This window comes from Macrotis lagotis, chromosome X (assembly GCF_037893015.1).
Source record: "Macrotis lagotis isolate mMagLag1 chromosome X, bilby.v1.9.chrom.fasta, whole genome shotgun sequence".
Classification (NCBI taxonomy): domain Eukaryota; kingdom Metazoa; phylum Chordata; class Mammalia; order Peramelemorphia; family Peramelidae; genus Macrotis; species Macrotis lagotis.
The window spans coordinates 501,647,966-501,666,415 of NC_133666.1; the positions used below are offsets into that span (position 1 = coordinate 501,647,966).

At 35.0% G+C, this 18,450-nt stretch overlaps 1 protein-coding gene across 5 annotated transcripts in view; it reads left to right on the forward strand.

Moving 5' to 3' along the window:
• Nucleotides 1–18,450, forward strand: part of NFATC1 (nuclear factor of activated T cells 1) — a 222,778-nt gene that overhangs the window by 141,354 nt on the left and 62,974 nt on the right. For all 5 annotated transcript variants that reach the window (XM_074204099.1, XM_074204097.1, XM_074204095.1 and 2 more), the window contains exon 8: nucleotides 3,788–3,920. In XM_074204099.1, coding sequence (XP_074060200.1) covers nucleotides 3,788–3,920 — 133 coding nt within the window. The remainder of the gene's footprint in view (nucleotides 1–3,787; nucleotides 3,921–18,450) is intronic.

The window sequence follows — 18,450 nt, forward strand, 5'->3', positions numbered from 1 at the left end:
TCTAATTTTCATGTTATAAGTCTCTTAAATTCAAGGTGAATGCATATTATCATTGTTTCTAAAGATCCTTCATTATTTTTCTACAAATGCAAGTTTTCTTTTTTTATCTTAACTTTATTTTCCTGCTCATTTTAAAAATGTTTATATGTTATGTATGCTAACTCATTTGATCCTCACAGCAACTCTGAGAGATAGGTGCTATTATTATCTAAAGGAGCTAGTTGTTACCAGACCATCCATTTCTAATATTCAAGCTACTGTTGATCAAGAAGAACAAATAAAGGGCACCTAGGTGGTACAGTGGAAAGAGCACTGACCCTAGAGTCAGGAGGACCTGAATTCAAATCCAGCCTCAGATACTTAAAAATTACTTATCTGTGTGACCTTGGACAAGCCACTTAACTCATTGCCTTGCCAAAAAAGGAAAAACTAGTCCAACACATTCAAAGCTCCTTTGTCTGGCTCTATATGGCTCTAAATTCATCCCCTTGAAGAAATTAAGGTAGAGAGTTTGCTTGGTGATTTGCTCAGAATTTCTCAGCTAGTAGTTGAATAAAAATTTGAAGTCAGCTGCTCCAGGTCAGATTTTATGTAATGCACCTCCCAAATGTCTACTAGGAAACTTGGAGTTAGGAAGATTCAAGTGGTGGAAATTCCATCTCTGACTCTTGCTTTTTTAATATTTAAAATAAATTCATTTATTTACTTTTGAGTTTTGCAATTTTTCTCCAAATCTCACTCCCCCCACTCCCCACAGAAGGCAGTCTGATAGTCTTTACATTGTTTCCATGCTTTATAATATTGATCTAAATTGAATGTGTGAGAAAGAAAGAATATCCTTACAGAAAAAATAAAATATAAGAGATAGCAAGATTACATAATAAGATAATTTTTTAAAAATTAAAGGTAAAAGTCTTTGGCCTTTGTTAAACTCCACAATTCTTTCTCTGGATATAGATGGTATTCTTCATCACAGATACCCCCAAATTGTTGCACTGATAGAATGAGCAATTAAGGTTGATCATCAACCCCATGTTGCTGTTATAGTATGCAATATTCTTCTATTTATCTCACTCAGCATCAGTTCATGCAAATCCCTCCAGGCTTCTCTGAATTCCCATCACTCCTGGTTTCAAATAGAACAGTAGTGTTCCATAACGTACATATACCACAATTTGTTCAGCCATTCCTCAATTGTTGGACATTTACTCAATTTCCAATTCTTTACTATCACAAATAGAGCTGCTATGAATATTTTTGTACAGGTGATGTTTTTACCCTTTTTCATGATCTCTTCAGGGAATAGATCCAGTAGTGGTATTGCTGGATCAAAGGATATGCACATTTTTTTAAATTAAAAAAAATTTTTTTAGGTTTTTTTTTTTTTTTTTTTGCAAGGCAATGGGGTTAAGTGGTTTGCCTAAGTCCACACAGCTAGGTAATTATTAAGTGTCTGAGGCCATATTTGAACTCAGGTACTCCTGACTCCAGGGCTGGTGCTCTATCCGCTGCGCCACCTAGCCACCCCCCCATATGCACATTTTTATTGCCCTTTGGATGTAATTCCAAATTGCTCTCCAGAAATGCTGGATGAGTTCACAGTTCCACAAACAATGCATTAGTGTCCCAGATTTCCCATATCCCTTCCAACATTGATCATTGTCTGACTCATGTTAGTAGTGACCATGGTCAGAATTACTCAGTCGCTCCGAGTCTCATCAGTGAAAAAGTCTGGCAGTAGTAAGAATATATCTTCTATACCATTTAATCAAAGCTTCTTATCTTTAATAAAGGGAGCAAACTATTCAAGGTATGTATCTATTAAGACCTCCCTTAAACCCAAATAATTTAGTATTTTTCTCAAGCCCTACCCTTTCATTTCTTCTGAAAAATTAATCAAATGACATGACATCAAAGATGCTTTGTAGAGGCAACTCAGTGGCATAGATAATGGGATACTTGACTTAAAATCAGAAGACATGAGTTCAGAACCTGCCACAGATATGACTTTTGTGGCCCTAAGTTAATCACCTAAACATTTCTCAGCCTTAATTTCTTCATTTGTAAAATGGGGTTAATAATAGCCTCTGCCTCCTAGAATTGTAGTGAAGCTCAAATAACTTATACATGTAATGCATTTTTCAAATGTTAAAGCAACATGTAGATGCTACCTATTGCTATTATTACAGATTTGTCTCACAGAAACCAAAAAGTACAGTGGAAAGAACATTGAACTTAGATCCAGAATTCTTGAGTTCACACAGTGACTTTGTCACTAAGATTCACACAGGTATTAAGAGGGGGCAGAACTGGGACTAGAGAGAACCCTGATCTCCTAATGGTGAGATCATTAGTTTTTCTACAGTACTATATCACCAGGTAATGCCATATGTTTTCCATGGTATCTGTAGCCACCCTCCAGGAATCATTTTCTGTAATCTTTGAACCTCAATTGCCTCATTGAGGAGAATAATATATTTTATTTAATTTTTTTCCCCTAATGACTTAAGTCCACAGTTTAAAGATGGTTCTCTCATTTATCTTGATAAATTTACTTATCTTGACTTTAAGTACAGGAGAAACTCAATATGAATTTAAATATCTTCATAAGGAACCTTCCCTTGCAAACTCAATTAAAGCTTTGAATGTGTTAGATTATTTTTCTTATTGATCAATACTAACCTGAATATGAATGATGGATAGTCTGGTAACCTCTAGCTCCTTCAGAAAAAAAAATACCCATGGGACTATTCCCTTGGATTCTTCTTTGTTAGTCCTGTGGAAAAGTACTAAACTACTGCCCAATATTTTCCACCAGTAAAATATCTCTATTGACTTTTATTTTTTTCTTTATGTTCACTTTGGTCTAGGAACTGTAGATCTAGAATAAGATAGACATATGACTAGCTACATAATGAGAAGAGAAACTTAATGGATGTCAAATAGATATTCCTAAGGTTGTGGGGTTTTTATTTTATTAATGGTGCTTTGCTTGTTTGCTTTTTTAAAAAATCCACAGTGCTTAACACAGTGCCTAGTACATAATAAATACTCATTGAACTTGATTTGTCCAGAAAACAGAGCATATAGTTAATACCAGTTTTGGAATTTTATCTCAAAGAAATTGTTAATTCCAGGTTAATTTCCCATATACTCTTGATCTTTTTTCTTCTCACCATTCATCTAAAATGACCCTTTACCCATTACTCAGAGAATGATACACACTGAGTTTCAATTAGCCTCAACAAAATATAGATGACTAATTATGTTGATATTGGGAAGAAGGAGATAATAAGAATTGAGGGATAGATTATCCTACATTTGTATGTGTGTAGTACATATAATGTGATAATATTTGTGAAGTCTGTGCTCATTCCCCTAGTCCCCTTTCCCTCCAAATTGGTGCAGATCTTTGATTTCAAGGCGAGGAGTTCTCTGGTGTGGAGACTTACGCAGGTCATCAACTCCTTTGAAATGTATTGTTTTAAATGGTTGCTTTGGGGCACTGGGACAATGAACTTGGCCTTAATCACATAATAAGTATAAAGACAGACTTGAATCCATATCTTCCTTACTCCAAGATTTGTACTCCATTCTATTATTCTAACTTGCTTCCTCCCTACTTCTTTTCATTAACATGGATAATTAAGTTGGTTTTATTCTTTTAAAGATCTATACAGGAATTTGGAAGGGTCACACATAGACATATTCTAATCATTCTTCTTATTATTATTATTTTGGTAGGATGCTGATTGCTTTCTTTTCTTGTGTATCATTCTTATTTCAGAATTCACTGGTGGTTGAGATACCACCTTTTCGCAATCAGAGAATTACCAGTCCCGTTCAAGTTAATTTCTATGTCTGCAATGGAAAGAGAAAGAGAAGCCAGTACCAGCATTTCACCTACCTTCCTGCAAATGGTAACAATATATTTCTAACATTAAGCACTGGAAATGAAAGATTTGGATGTTTTTTCTAAAAGATGTAGAAAAAATTGGAACACTTCATGAAGTTGGTGCAATACAATGTAACCTGTGCTGCACTGGGGAGTAAAAAACTATGTTTCAACCCGCTTAGCAAGACTGTTTCCTCAATTTCCTCTGAAATGCAGAGGAAAATGTATTTTCCCTTTTAAAAAAATTGTTGGGTGTTACCTGGAGGGAAGATTGCTGATCTCTCTCTCTCGGCTGGTGGCCTGCAAATACACAGTAGCCACCTCCACTCTACTCCCTGCTCAGCATGAATTTTCTGTGCCCTTCACCAGGAGTAATGCTGCTGTGTATATGAAATTGTATAGATCTTTAAGGTGGAAAAGAAAATACTTATAATTACTTTGTAGATGCCTTTAGAAATAAACACTTGCTATAATGTCTTAAGGCCAACACCTTATTTGGTCACTTTACTTCAATGGTAATTTTATGCTCATGCTAATCTTCCATCTCATACCCAGTCATTGGGTTTTTAATGTCACTGTAATGGGCAGATTTTCAGAACTTTTTGTGTAATCAAAACATACCCTTTTATTGTTGATTGCCTGTTTTAAAAAGCTGTAGATAGTCCTTCTGGGTTCCCATAATAGCAATTAATCCTGTGAACTTTTCAGGGTATGCATTTTAAGAAAATACCAATTTCTTTTGACTCCTAATGACCCAGGAAGTGGCAAAGAAAAGGAAATCACAAAAAATGTATATTCCCAAACCTGTACCTATTTGTGACCACTTGTATCAAGGCTCCCGTCAACAGGAATGAATCATGTTGATTGTGGTAAGCCTGGCATCCATCCAGTAGGGTCAAAATATCTACCATCCAGTAGGGTCAAAATGTCTACTTTTCTACTTTATTGAATGAGTTAAGATCTGTATTTCACAAAGGCAATTTATATGTGTATAGACCCAATTATTCAAAATCTCAACTTTTTGTATCTCTATGTTCTGAAAAAATTGACTGTTATCATTTAAAAAAAGAAAGGCACCCTAAAACTCATTGTAAAAGAAGTCTGATTTCTTAAGGAAATCTCAAGAATAATGAATCAATGACATCTTTGTGCTTGAATGTTAAATGGTACTTATGGAGGTCTAGCTAAGAAGAAAACCCTAACATCTCTGAGTTGATTGAACAGTTAGAGCTGTTATATCAGACAAACATCAGTGAAATCTTCTGTGATTAGATTGATGTGCTTTTGCTGCAGAAATATCACCAAGATAGTGTTTTGAAAATAGAAGAAAAGATGCATGTGACTGTCAGCATGTTGACATTTAAAAGATTTCCATGATTTAATTTGTTCCCATGTATTATAGTCTCTTTAGGATTTATGTGTCAGGGAGCTCACTCATAATATACAGATAAGTTAGACATTCTTGGAGTAAGGTCAGCATGTTTATGTGCTCTTTTTTTACAACAGCTTTAGTGGGTTTGTCCTTATCAAACATCAAGTGTGCTAGATACAAAATGAAAAGCTGAAAAATAAAACTGAGGCCTCATAATAAGAAAATTTCCAAATTTCCATTTGGAAAATGGAAATAGAATAGAAACTATTTTTATTTTTATACTCCCATCTTGGGAGTTCATTGCTGTACTTAGGCCTTAGGTTACCCTAAGATGCCAGGAAGTTTTCAGATTTTAGATGTGTTCAGTGTTTGAAGTGCAGAAGCAATGGAGTGACTTCTTTAATCTTTTTTTGTGTGTGTGTGATTGTGACCAAAGAATTATATTGTTAGACCTAATAAAATTGAAAGTCTTGGAGCATTTGGTTTCAGAACCCTAGCAACCATCATAGCATTCACAGTGGAATTGGACTCTGAATTGAGAATTCTGAAATCAAGAGACATGCAAATATGGCTTAAAGTCTTTCAAATTGGGTCAGCTTAGGTTACAATGTTAGTTATGAAACAATTATCATCTTGTTCATAGGATATCCTTGATTTTCTTTTTTTTAAACAAAATTGTTGATAACAATGCCAACATTTTCCCTTCCAATATTTTGCTAGATTTTCCTACCTCAGTTTATTTATATGTGCTCCATATTTAATCATAAATTTAAATATTTGTCAATGACAAAAGCTGAAACATAGCTTGCTAATTTTTAATGTATTTGTTAAGTGCACTTGACAAGTTGGGTTTGGTAAATTAATCCTAACATCATAAAATGTGGAATTAAAAATGTATTTAAAGTTTAATCCCTTAATGCTCTACTGGTTAAGTGGCTTATATAGAGAAGCATGCAAAATTTAGATAATCTGAGTAGAGCAGAATCCTCTGAGGTTTTCCTTTAAAATACATATAATTAGTTTTCCTGAATTCCTTCCTTCCTCTTTTCCTCCTTTTCTTCTTTCCTCCCTTCCTTTTTCTCTCCCTTCCTCCCTTTCTTCTTTCCTTCCTGTCTTCCCTCATTCCTTCATTCTTTCCTTGGTTGCCAGTATCACCAAACTGAGAGAGTCTCATTAGATCAAGCACTAGGCCAAGACAATAACTTGGTTAGCAGCAGATGTATTCCCTATTTGTTATCTTCCAACCCTCATCAATTCTCTGTTTAATAAAGAATAATGACAAGAGGAAAAATGATTCTTCAAAGACCACTATTTCTTAAAGACATCTCATTCAATGTTACTGACCAATCTATGTCATCAATATGTTTAGAGCTATTTAATGCTAAAACCTTACACTAACCAGGTGGGGACTTTCACTGCCCTTGGTTAAATACAACCTTCTTAGAGTTTCACAACATCGTGGAATGAAAGTGTGGAAAGTGTTTTGTTTGCTTATGAAAATGGTGAGTAGGGCCCACATCTCTGTCATCAGCCTCCTCCACTTCCTGTCTCAGCTCTAAAATTATCTTCTTACTGCTTGGCAGCAGATAAACACAATCAGCAATTTGCCCACGATGACATTTAACTGCTACACCTCATTTTACCCCCCCCCCCGCCATGTCTTGTGCTGGTAGCTCACTTTCTATGTTAAAATGTTATATTGGTCAGATTGAAGGAAAACTACCAGACAGATGCAAAGTCTTATACTGGATTTCTGGAATGGTTTTTGACTTCAGTTGGTGGACTGGCTTTTAAAACCAGATGGATTTTGTTAATGGAGGCTGGTAAAATGTTTAGCTTGGGCATACTTGCCTATTGAATATACAATGAAGGGTATGTGCATTTCTAATTGAAAATTGTTTTGCATTGAGCTTCCTGGAGAAAACAATCATAGCACAAGATAGAGAAAAAATATCAGGTATCATGATAGAAGATTTTTGCCTACAGAAAGTATGTGTATTGAGTTTTTCTTTTAAAAAAACTTTTCATTTGCTTTCCTTAAGAATATTAAAATAATCACTGAAAAGAAATTTTCCTTGGCTCTTGGTTATAATTAGATGGATTAAGAGAATCACCGATAGATGTCATAAAGCAAAGATTCTGCCAGAAATATTAATAGTTCTGCAAAGTTATTTTAATGGTCTTGAAATTTAGAATTACAAATATAAAAGAGCTCTCTCATCTGTGATGTGGTCTCAGGGGAGTCAAAGATTTGAGTTTGGGTTTGGATAAATATCTAGACCAGTTTTTGAACTAGAAATCTTGTGAGATGATTTTTGGGACTTATTCACATCTATCTTGTTCTTTTATGGAATGAGTAATTAATGAATTCAATGGCTCATGATACAGTTTCAACAAAGACTTAGAGAATTTTATCAGACTATCTTTGTTAGGCATTTATGATTGGCCCTTGAATGGATAATTCATATTCAAAAGAGGAGTATGACAGAAGCCTAAAAGGATTTGAGTTCTAGAAGTAAAGGATGTAAAGCAGAATGATCATTATTTATCTTAAAAAAAGAAAGGTAACTTCACTATACTGCTTGGTTAGTGACCAGTTCATTTTTTTACAACACAATTAAGAAATAAATTACTCATTCTGTATTTCCCTTATGTCAAAGATGAGCATTAATTGTCAGGAGAGTTAAACCAATAAGCATCAAAATCTGTCAGAAATAATTTCAAGGAATGGAATTCTTGGTCTTTTCCTCTGATGATGAATTTTGATGCCCCAATAAAGATGGTATTAGGAAAGGTATCATCAGGAAGAAAAAATTGGTAATGGTGCTGTCCCAAATTTTTCATAATGCCCTTCCTGTCCTTCACCTCTCCCAAGACATTCTTTGAGAGAAACTGAAACCTCTCCCTATGGAAGAGGGACCCCACTTTGTTCAGATTATGCATGTGGAAGAATACAATGGAAAGAAGAGTAATCTGTTATCTTAGAGGCCCTGACTTTATTGCTTTTTATCTGTATGAAGTCAAATCACTTCATCTTTTGGACCTCTTTCCTCATCTGTAAAATGAAGATGTTGGACAACATGGTTTGTAAGAACCTGATTCTTAATTCTATGAATCATAAGGACTAAGATGAAAAGATCAATAACTCTAAGATAGCATTTCTGCTTTTCTTACTTCACATAGAATGCAAGTTCCTCATGATGAGGGAATATTTCACATTTTCCCTAGGTTTCCCAGGTTCCTGAGAACCTGGTTTGTGATAGATGCCTAATTAGTGCTTGTAGAATGGATAAAATGACTGAGCAGAATTGCACTTTTGAATTTGTAAATAATTAAGATAGAAAGATTGATCCCTAGTCTTCTGAAGTTTTCATACCTGGTTCCATAGGGCTTTTGTTCAGATCCTTTTGAAGATATCAAGCATCTAACAGTTTACCAACACAAGAAATTATCCTTTGGCCATGCTATTCAGCATACCAATCAGTAACACAGCTTCTACTAAAAACTAGATATTATCAATGCAAATATTCCAAGATAGTTTGTCAAAAAGAAACTGTCAAAATAAATAATTGGAGTTTGTAGATGGAATTGTAAAACAGTCAAGCACACTGAATGACTACAGCACATAGAGCTCCAATCACATGTTATTCAGCTTGTACCCCCTGAATCTTTTACATCATCTTTGGGTTTCATCATTTCCATTTTTCTTTTTTGATAGCTGTTTTTTCCCCCAAAACCAGTTTTTTTCCCACGGACATCTTACTCCCCAACATAGTCAAAATCATCCAAGCACTCTAAAAACTTAGTGTTGATTTTAAATTTTATTTACTTAGCCTTTGTGTCAAAGAAGAAGAGGTTATTTAATTCAACTGGAATTGCTTTGGTGATGCTGCTTCTCCCACCTCTGGGTCTCAATCCTAACTTCTTTCAGACAGATGCATAATCATGGGGTGCTGGAGGTTAGATCCCAAGGACTCTCCTGATAAATTTAATTTTCCTCTTTCCCTCTCATACCTTCTTCCATCCTACTCTACTTTTCAGTCTTTAGGTATTTGATTATAATGAAGCATTCCCTTTTAGGCCAATGTTATCTGGACACGGAGACCTAGCTAACTCTAGGGAATGTTTCTCTTCCAGGTTGAAATATCTTTCCTTGAATTGAAATAGCTTACTTTTATGCCATGGACTTTTATAACTGTTTTTTTTTTGGTGGCTTCATGATTGCATCTTTGCCTTTGACATTTAGTACTGTAACTAAATTAGCCATGACTGTTAATGAGTCCTGTTTCCTATTAAAATAAAAAAAAGGTATCAAAGCATTTGTCTGAATTGGACATTAAACTCCTTTGTTATAGATACAGAAATATAGTGTCTTTTAGAATACCCTAAAGAAAAGATACTTTTCTGTTCTCCCTTTTAGTTTATCTCTACAGATTCTTCTCCCCGCCCCATTCTGACAGCATTAGATTCTTTCTTTGATGTCTTTTTATGACTAAGAAAAGTCCAATCTCTTTCTAGACTCAATAAGCCACTAATATATATAGTAAAGGATTATCCTAATTTTAATCAATTCAAACAGACCATTTGCTCAATGAATATTATTGTATACTCATGATTCAAGTAGACTAATTTGGGGTCCAAGAAGTTAACTAACTTGCCCAAAGTCCACTAGTTAGGTACATAACTGGAGTTGTTTATTTTGAGAACTACTATCTTCCTGAGATGTATTTCTAAAAGTAAATTCAATTCTATACTTTGTATTGGTGCTCATTTTATCTTTACTGCAGTTTGACAATATTTTATGGTAAGAAAATAGCCCAATGTAGCATACTTAGAATATTTGGTAGAATTGAATCTTCAGTCCAACAAATGTCCAAAACAAATGTGTAGTAATGAATATGTGGGAACTGGCATATGGAGGAGCAATTTTCAGGAAGAACATCTGGACTACTGAACATGAAATCATACCTTGTTGCTCTAGAAGCAGAGATGATAAATCATGACACTGATCACAAACCAAATCAATCATCCCTATCTACATGGATTCATTGCTAGAGTGACTCAAGGAATTATACCGCCCATACTTTTGAAATACCACTGTGTGTCTTGCTTTTATGTTCCTTTAGTTACATACTTTTTGTGGATATTCTATCTATATAGTGATGGATTTTGCTTTTTAACCTCCAACTTTCTAAATATTAGACCTGAATTTATGGGTAGTGAAAAACATATATTGATCATATGTTGGAGATTTATTGACTCTTTCATACCTCTAGGATATCATTTGGTATTTGAGAAGAAATGATTTTTTTGAATAAATTCAAATTTTCTCCTAGATCAAGATTCCTGGGGATAGAATTTAAATTTCCTATGAGTTGTTATGAATTTTTTTCAACTTTAGATTAAGAAATAAAGATGAAGATGTAGTTTTTGAGATAATTAAGAATAATGTACAAAAAAAGGAATAGATACAGATAACTACAGTTACTGGTCAAAATTAGAAGAGACCGAATATAACCTGAACATTTTCAAACTTTCCTTTTAATAACAATAGGCTAATAAGCCCCATGACCCCATCACCACCATTTCTGTTTTTGTTTTTTCCAGGCAATGGGGTTAAATGACTTGCCCAAGGTCAAACAGCTAGATAATTATTAAATGTCTGAAACTGAATATGAAGTTCTCTTGACTCCAGGGCTGGTACTCTATCCACTGTGCCACCTAGTTGCCCCCCCTTTTTCTTTAATTCTTCATAGAATTTTATCTTTCAAATTTTTTTGCAAACTATATAGATTTTGGGTTTCCTTTGTTCATTTTGTTTCAAAAAACCTGTGGTTTCTGCTTGGTCTTTGTATGCTGAATTTGCTGTCAAGTGGTCTGGTTGATGTAAATCCTGACTGAATGCTGGGAAGGTTTCTGGGTTTTTGAGAAGAATTCAGTTTAAGGAAGGGGGTTATAGAGACATTTATATGACATCAGGAAAAACATATAAAGGAAGTATTTAGATACCTTCAAAATCCTATAGGCCTCATTTAACACTGACTTCTTATATATATATATATGTATATATATATATATATATATGTATATATGTATAGGGAGAGGATTTGTATGTAGAGTAGGCTGTTCTATAGGAAATAAGAGACAAACTACATACTGAAAGATAAATGTTCTATGGTTCTGAGAGAATATAAAGATGAGATGCTAGTTTGGGGAATGATGAGCAATAGTGAGTCTCTTTCCCTGCAAAGGGAGTGGCATGTGGGCTACTGGGTGGTAAATAGAATGGACAGAGAGGGGTATAATAGCAAGGAGACTGAGGGTAACCACAGACTATCCAGTGACCCCTTTATCAGACCTACTCACAGTACCACTGAGGGAGCAGGGCTATTATTTTAAGCAATCATACTGGGCAAAAGCCATCAAAAACAAAAGGAAGTGTGAGTCAAGAGTAGCTGAACACCCAAGATGCCTATTCATTAAATATGTGTGTACGTGCATATGCAGCACAAGATAGATCTCTTTTGAACAAATTGACAAAGATTTATACACTTCCAAACAGAATAAACTGCTCTATTTCTGACCCTAATAACTGCAGTCAATTTCAGTGAGCATTTTAGAGGAGTTTCTTGTGTAAATGCTTCTTTGAAAAAATATATTCTCACCCCCTCCTCAAGTCACGTATCTCATATGCTGTAACTTACTGGAGACTGCACCCATTGTGACTTTTTGTGCCCTCTGACTTACTCTTCACAGCTGCTTGGAAAGAAGCATACCCTCTAGGGAAGATTCTTTGAATCATATTCAGTACAGAGTGGAGGTTTGGCAATTATTTGGAGAAATCTGATCAGTGTATCTTTTGGCCAGCATTATGCCTTGACCATCTCCAGCAATCAACCTAATTGGATAATTTTCAAAACTCCACTTAATTTTCTACTGAGACCTCCCCAGTGAAACACTGAGTCATCCACACCTGTAGGATAGTGGGTTGTAACCCTTAGAGGAGAGAGAGAGAGAGGATGAATTGGCTATATAACTGATAATAGACCTTGCATTTCAAGATTAAGCTTATGAAAGTATCAGTAAAATTAATCACACTAAACTAGATTAGTAAATATACACATAAGTCTTTTTTTTTGAAGAACCAGACTTAAAAATTATTTCATCAGTATAGGGAAATTCCAGTATGGAAGTTGTGCAGAACAGAACCTTTCCTGTAATTGATAATCTTAGACCATTGCCTAGAATGCTGAGAGCTGATGTGACTGAAGAAGAGATAGACAATTCAGAATGAGAGCCTTCTTGCCATCTTCATCAGATGGCTCAGCTTAATACTCAGTTAAAAAAAGCATTTATTAAGCACCTGGACTATGCCAAATGATCTAGTCAGGAATTTCTTTTCTTCAAATGGTATAAAAAATTACTTGACCTCTAGAATTTTATCTTTATTGTTCATTATTATATCTACTTCAAGTTTCAGTGCTATTCAGATAACAAAAGTCATTGCCATCTCTTAACTAGGGTCTTGCATATTGGACAAAAATCTTTTCTACTCTACCATAAAATGCATCACATAAAAAGACTCATCTTGAAAAGTGAGGGGCTATTGTCTTAAGTTGCAGAGGGGAAGAATTTAAGTAAAAAAAAGGACAACTCAGGTGGTTCTAAGAAGAAAATTACTGATAGGCATCTTGCCAATAGATGGTGGTGAAAAAATTGAAATTTGGCTCATTCAAATCCTTGAATTCCCTTATCTGACTTTTGGCTAGGAATGATCAGCCCTGACCTCTCCATTCCCTCACCCTTAACCACCAAGACCAATATTCAAAACTACATATACCTATTTTCCAGCATCTCTTGAATCTTTGAGGTCTGTTTGTAACTCATTCATATAGTCAGAAGAGACAAACAATGACACAGTCAATGCCCCAGATTAGGAAGATAGTTTAAAAACATGTAGAGTGAGACCTGGCCTATTGTGTGTGTGTGTGTGTGTGTGTGTGTGTGTGTGTGTGTGTGTCCACTTTCATATTTAGGGGTGTTGTATCTTTCTAATATTCATTTATAAAATATTCTCCCCTTTATCAATAAAAATACTTGAATGACATCGAACTTAACAGGCCCTAATACTTCAAATGGCCATTTAAATATAAAGTATATCATGAATTTATCAACCCATGCATTTATTTCTCCCTTCATTTAAAGGATCTATAATGAATCCTTGTTCTATTTTCACTTTAATGCATTGAAAACTCTAATTGTTTCACAACTGTTGAAAGGAAGATTTCAGTAACTAAATTGCCTGGAAACTACTCCTCATTCAAATAATGTTATTGTTTCAGATTATAGGCAGCTCTTCACAATGATTCTGTATAATCAGATGTTAAACCTGTATCCATTTATCAAGGCTCATAGAGAGTACAGATGTGAAGATGGAAGGAAAGATGGTAAAATATCCATTTCCTGTAGGTGATTATTGGGGGGGGGAGAGAAAAACTAGCTTCTCTGCTCCAAAAAAGGAGTTTGCTTTCTTTCCTTGGCCCAGAGAAAAGACCATAGAAGGTCACCAAAGACCCAGAAATGAAGCCTTTATGGAGTCTATTTACCTTGGAAACATTTGAATTCCAAAATCTGCTTCAAATGACATTATTCAAGTTATATCTTGTCTCACTAAATTATATGACATTGTCTTCTACTTCATGGATAACCAAATCCCCCCCCCTCCTTTTTTGGTAGTTATGGGGTTTTGCATCTTTTATAGCCCATAAGAATGGGCCTGTGGTAAAAGGATGAGAGAGTCAGGAGTTTTGGATTCTGTTTCCAGATTATATTACTGGTCCTTACACTTAGTCACTCTTCAGTGTTTGTCTTCACCTCAAAGTAACTCCTGGTTTCCTCATCTATAAGATAAAAAGAAATATTTGTTTGTTTGTAAACTTTGAGATCCTGGGATGGAGGGCAATACATAGAAGCCACCTATTTGTCATTAAATTTATCTTAAATATTACTGAAGAAAAAAGGACTAAATGCTTTCTCTAGGTAATTGTTCAATCAATATATTAAAGGAGACAGTCTTAGGAAAACCTTGAGTAAGAAAAAACTCCACTGTTTAATAACTATAATTTATTCCCCTGTTAACTATAGATGTATTGTAATAACATTGATTTTCAATGAGTGACTACAGTAGCCATCCTCCTCTCTGTCAGTCAACAATATCAATTTGAGCACATAATATGTGACAGGCATTTACCTAGGTCCCTTGCTTTCACTGAGTTCCCAAAACATTTGTGTTTATGTTTCATCAGCTCTTACTTTTTTTTTGTAATCCTGGCTTATGGTCCCTTTAAAATCTCAGTCAAGACAGCCTTTTTTTCAGTGTAGATATATTCACACATATATGAGGCTTCTATGGCATCTTGACCATGAGAAAGAATCTTCTGTTGTAGCACGAAATAAACTCTAAAAAATGGTAGATAGTGAGGTGATATGTACATATGGGGGTGCCAAGGAAGGGAAGAAGGAAAGAGAGGAGGGAGGATTTTTAATATCACAATTTCCACTGAAATGAGAGGGACTCATGCATGTTAAAAAGAGTGTGAGACTTAGGGTTGACCTAAAAAAAAAAAGATTTTCATGTATTCATTTATCCTGAATCTTTCACCACAGATCCTATGATATTCATTTATTTTTTTTATTGGTGTATATCCATGCACATCATTGTCTTTACTAGGCTCAGGAGAAAAGAGTTCATGTGTTTTCTAGGGTTGATGTTACTGCCACTGCCGGACAAGAAAAACATCTTAACTCCCTCTCTCCAAGGAAATGGAGATCACCTCAGCTATATGAGCATCCTTCATCTTTAAAGGCAGGAATCCTGAAATCACCCTTCCCAATAGGGTGGTGTGAAATGCTGTATTTTTAAAATAATTTTGGACATGCGCTATATCTTATTTCATTTAACAAAAAATATTGGGTCTTTGTGAGAGTTTAAAAAATTACTCTAGATGATATCTTTTGTTGTCAAGCCTGTACCTTATTATTCAGATTGTTCTGTCCTCACTAACAATGTATTTAATGTAAATGAAACCAGTATTGCACTAATCAACAGTGCTGTCTTGTCCATGAAAAACCTGCTTTGTAAACCTACAGGAAACTGTGACAATTAGCATTCATCTGTCGCACTTTTGCTTTCCATAATAAATGTAGATTGTGAACTCGCCACTTGGGTAATGTGGTATTTTTCTGTGTGCCATTGCCTAATATCACACTGAATTACACTGTGACATCTCATGTTACTTTATTTCAACTCATAGCCTAAAATGATATACTGTAACAGGAGTTAATGGGACAGTGCATCATGCTAAGTGTCAGAACTGAATTGAAAAATTCTTTCAGCCTGAGGATTTAAATCCCCATGCTGGTACCTTTCTATAGTTTTACTATGCATTGATAGAATTAAATGCCAGATGACCATATGAAGAAGCAGACCACTTTTATTCTTTTACTAATGTAAAACAGGAGGCATCTTCTTGTATGACCTTGGCTTACAGACAGGATGTTAGTATGCTTTGAGATACATACCAAAAAGGCAATTTAGACACATTCACAGTAGTACAATATTGGCACATTTTAAGCTTTCATGGCCCTAATGGGAATAAAAGGGCAGAGCTTGTCATTAAAAATATGTCTTTAATTTTGAAATAGCAGTTTTCATGTTTTCCATTTTGTCAGTGTATGTTGATGAAACTATATATCTTAAGAGGCTAGAAAGGGGTTAGAAAGCTTCTCATCCTTGATCATTTGCTTGTTAAGTAGAGTGGATGGGTATTGCAAGAGCTCCTACTTATATAATGACTTATTAATTTTTTAAATTTATATACTGTCCAGATTAGGTCCTAGGAGAGACATTGTGCCTCAGTTAACCTTGGCCAATATATATCCTCAAAGACAGTTTAGGCAATACAAAAGCTTCAGGAACTGAAAATATTTTCAGGGTAGCTTTATGTCATATATCATGTAGGTTTTATGACAGCTTATACAGATCTTAAGATATAATGATCTAGCTATATATATGTGTGTACATATGTACATATATATATATTATATAGGCTTTTACTACATATTCTTTAGGGATTGGAGTGGGGAAGGAACATATTTTTGCATCATTCATTCATCTTGTCATTTTTCATGAAGGACAAGTTGCCACCAACTAACGAATTACATGATCTTGAATGAGTTATTTTGTCTTTCTAGACTTCAGTTTTTTTCATTTTTAAAGTGGGGGGGTGGTAGTGGAGAGGAAGGAATGACTTAATCTCTAAGGGCTCTTCCATTTTTATTATTCTGAAATTCTGAAAGATATCACTAGATTATTTATTCATCCATTTGCTCCCATTATAGGTATTTTTTCAGCCCCAATTTGAAGGAACTATGTATTTGCTAGTTAAATGGGAATCTCAAAGATATGTAAGCAACCAAAATCAGGGGTTCTTAACCTGAGGTTCATGGACCCCCAAAGGGTCTATGAGCTCAGAAGAGAGGAAAATTAAACCTTTATTTTCATTAACCTCTAAATTAACTATATTATTTCCTTCATCTCTAATTTTTAAAAAAATTATTCTGGGGGGCAGTTAGGTAGTGCAGTAGATAGAACACCATCCCTGGAGTCAGATGGACTTGAGTTCAAATTCAGTATCAGACACTTAATAAACTTCCCTGGACTAACAAATGTAAACACACACACACACACACACACACACACACACACACACACACACACACACACACAAAAGGTTTAAAGTCCCTACTTTATAGGATAATGAAGCCAGTAAGATTTATTATTCCCTTGACCAGAAAGTGAGATCCTGGACTTGTGAGAGGAATATGGTGTAGTTAAGTGGCATCACTATTCTAAAGCAAAAAAGAAAATAATATCCATTCTACATATCAGTGTACATTCATAAAGAAGGGCATGCTGCTAACAAGCTTCTGTGATTGTCAATCTTGTTTTTAATTATAAGGCTTTATTAGAATGAACCCCAGATAAAAAGTTGTAGTCCATTTGAACAATATCCTATTTAAAATTTTTTGTTTCTGTTACTTTTCTCATCTAATAAACTCTCCTAGTTTGGAAGGATTAAGTGATCTCATACAACTGGAGTCCCTAAGACAGCAAGCAAACTTGTCATCTTCTAAGTGAATATATTATAGTTGATTTCTTAAAGAGAGATGACCAAGATATTCTCATAGTAGTGGCTTCAAGATTGTATCCCACACAGTTGGGGGAGGAAGAAGGATATTTTTACAGGCTAGGATCAAATCTACTTAATTGGTAAACACTGAATAAAATCAGTATATGGGCCTGTTCAGACACCAGCTGATCTCCACGTTAGAGAATGGTCATTTTGCTGTATTATTTTTTTTCCTCTTAGCTAAGGGTTCCGATTGGAATCTTGAAATAGCAAACAACTGGAATATTAAAACATAAAAATCAGTAAGTGAACTCTTCTTAGAATTGTCCAAAATGAATGCAATAGCATCAACTCTACATGCTCCCTCTTGCTTCTTTTCAAAGGTTTCCCCACATATAGTAAAAGGAATGTGATTTATGATAGTCCTCTAAAGTTGGACATGTTTACTTTTTAACATGTTAAGAAAATCCTTTCATTTTGAACTCAGACATTTCTTCAACTGAATCTTTCTCTCTCATTCAGATCTACACAGAGGGCCATTGTGTAAAGGCAAGTGAGTGGCATGACATCATTTTTGCAAAGTCTCTCCTAATAAGAATCTGAGGTAGCTCTGATTTATACAGGAGTTAATGCTGCTGCCACCACTTGGTTTTAAACAGGTCATAAACAACAGACATCCTAATGGTGCACATTTTTAGCAGACGGAGATGTCATCTCCATTCTCCACTGGAAGGTTTGGTCAATAAGGTCTATGATTTTGGATTCCTTAGACTTGCTAGACTCACTGTTCTAATCCAAGCAGCATGTGCACTCTCCACTATCCCTCTGTGGTAGATAAATTACGTACATTGGCATTTACTGTAGGGGTATATTTTGGATTACACCTTTAATGTCCATGTAGAGCAGACAGGGCACTGTTTTTTTTTTAAAGGTACCCAGGGATTACTTCCTCTAAGGGTAAGGGTAGGTCCTGATGTCTGCCTAGATTTCTG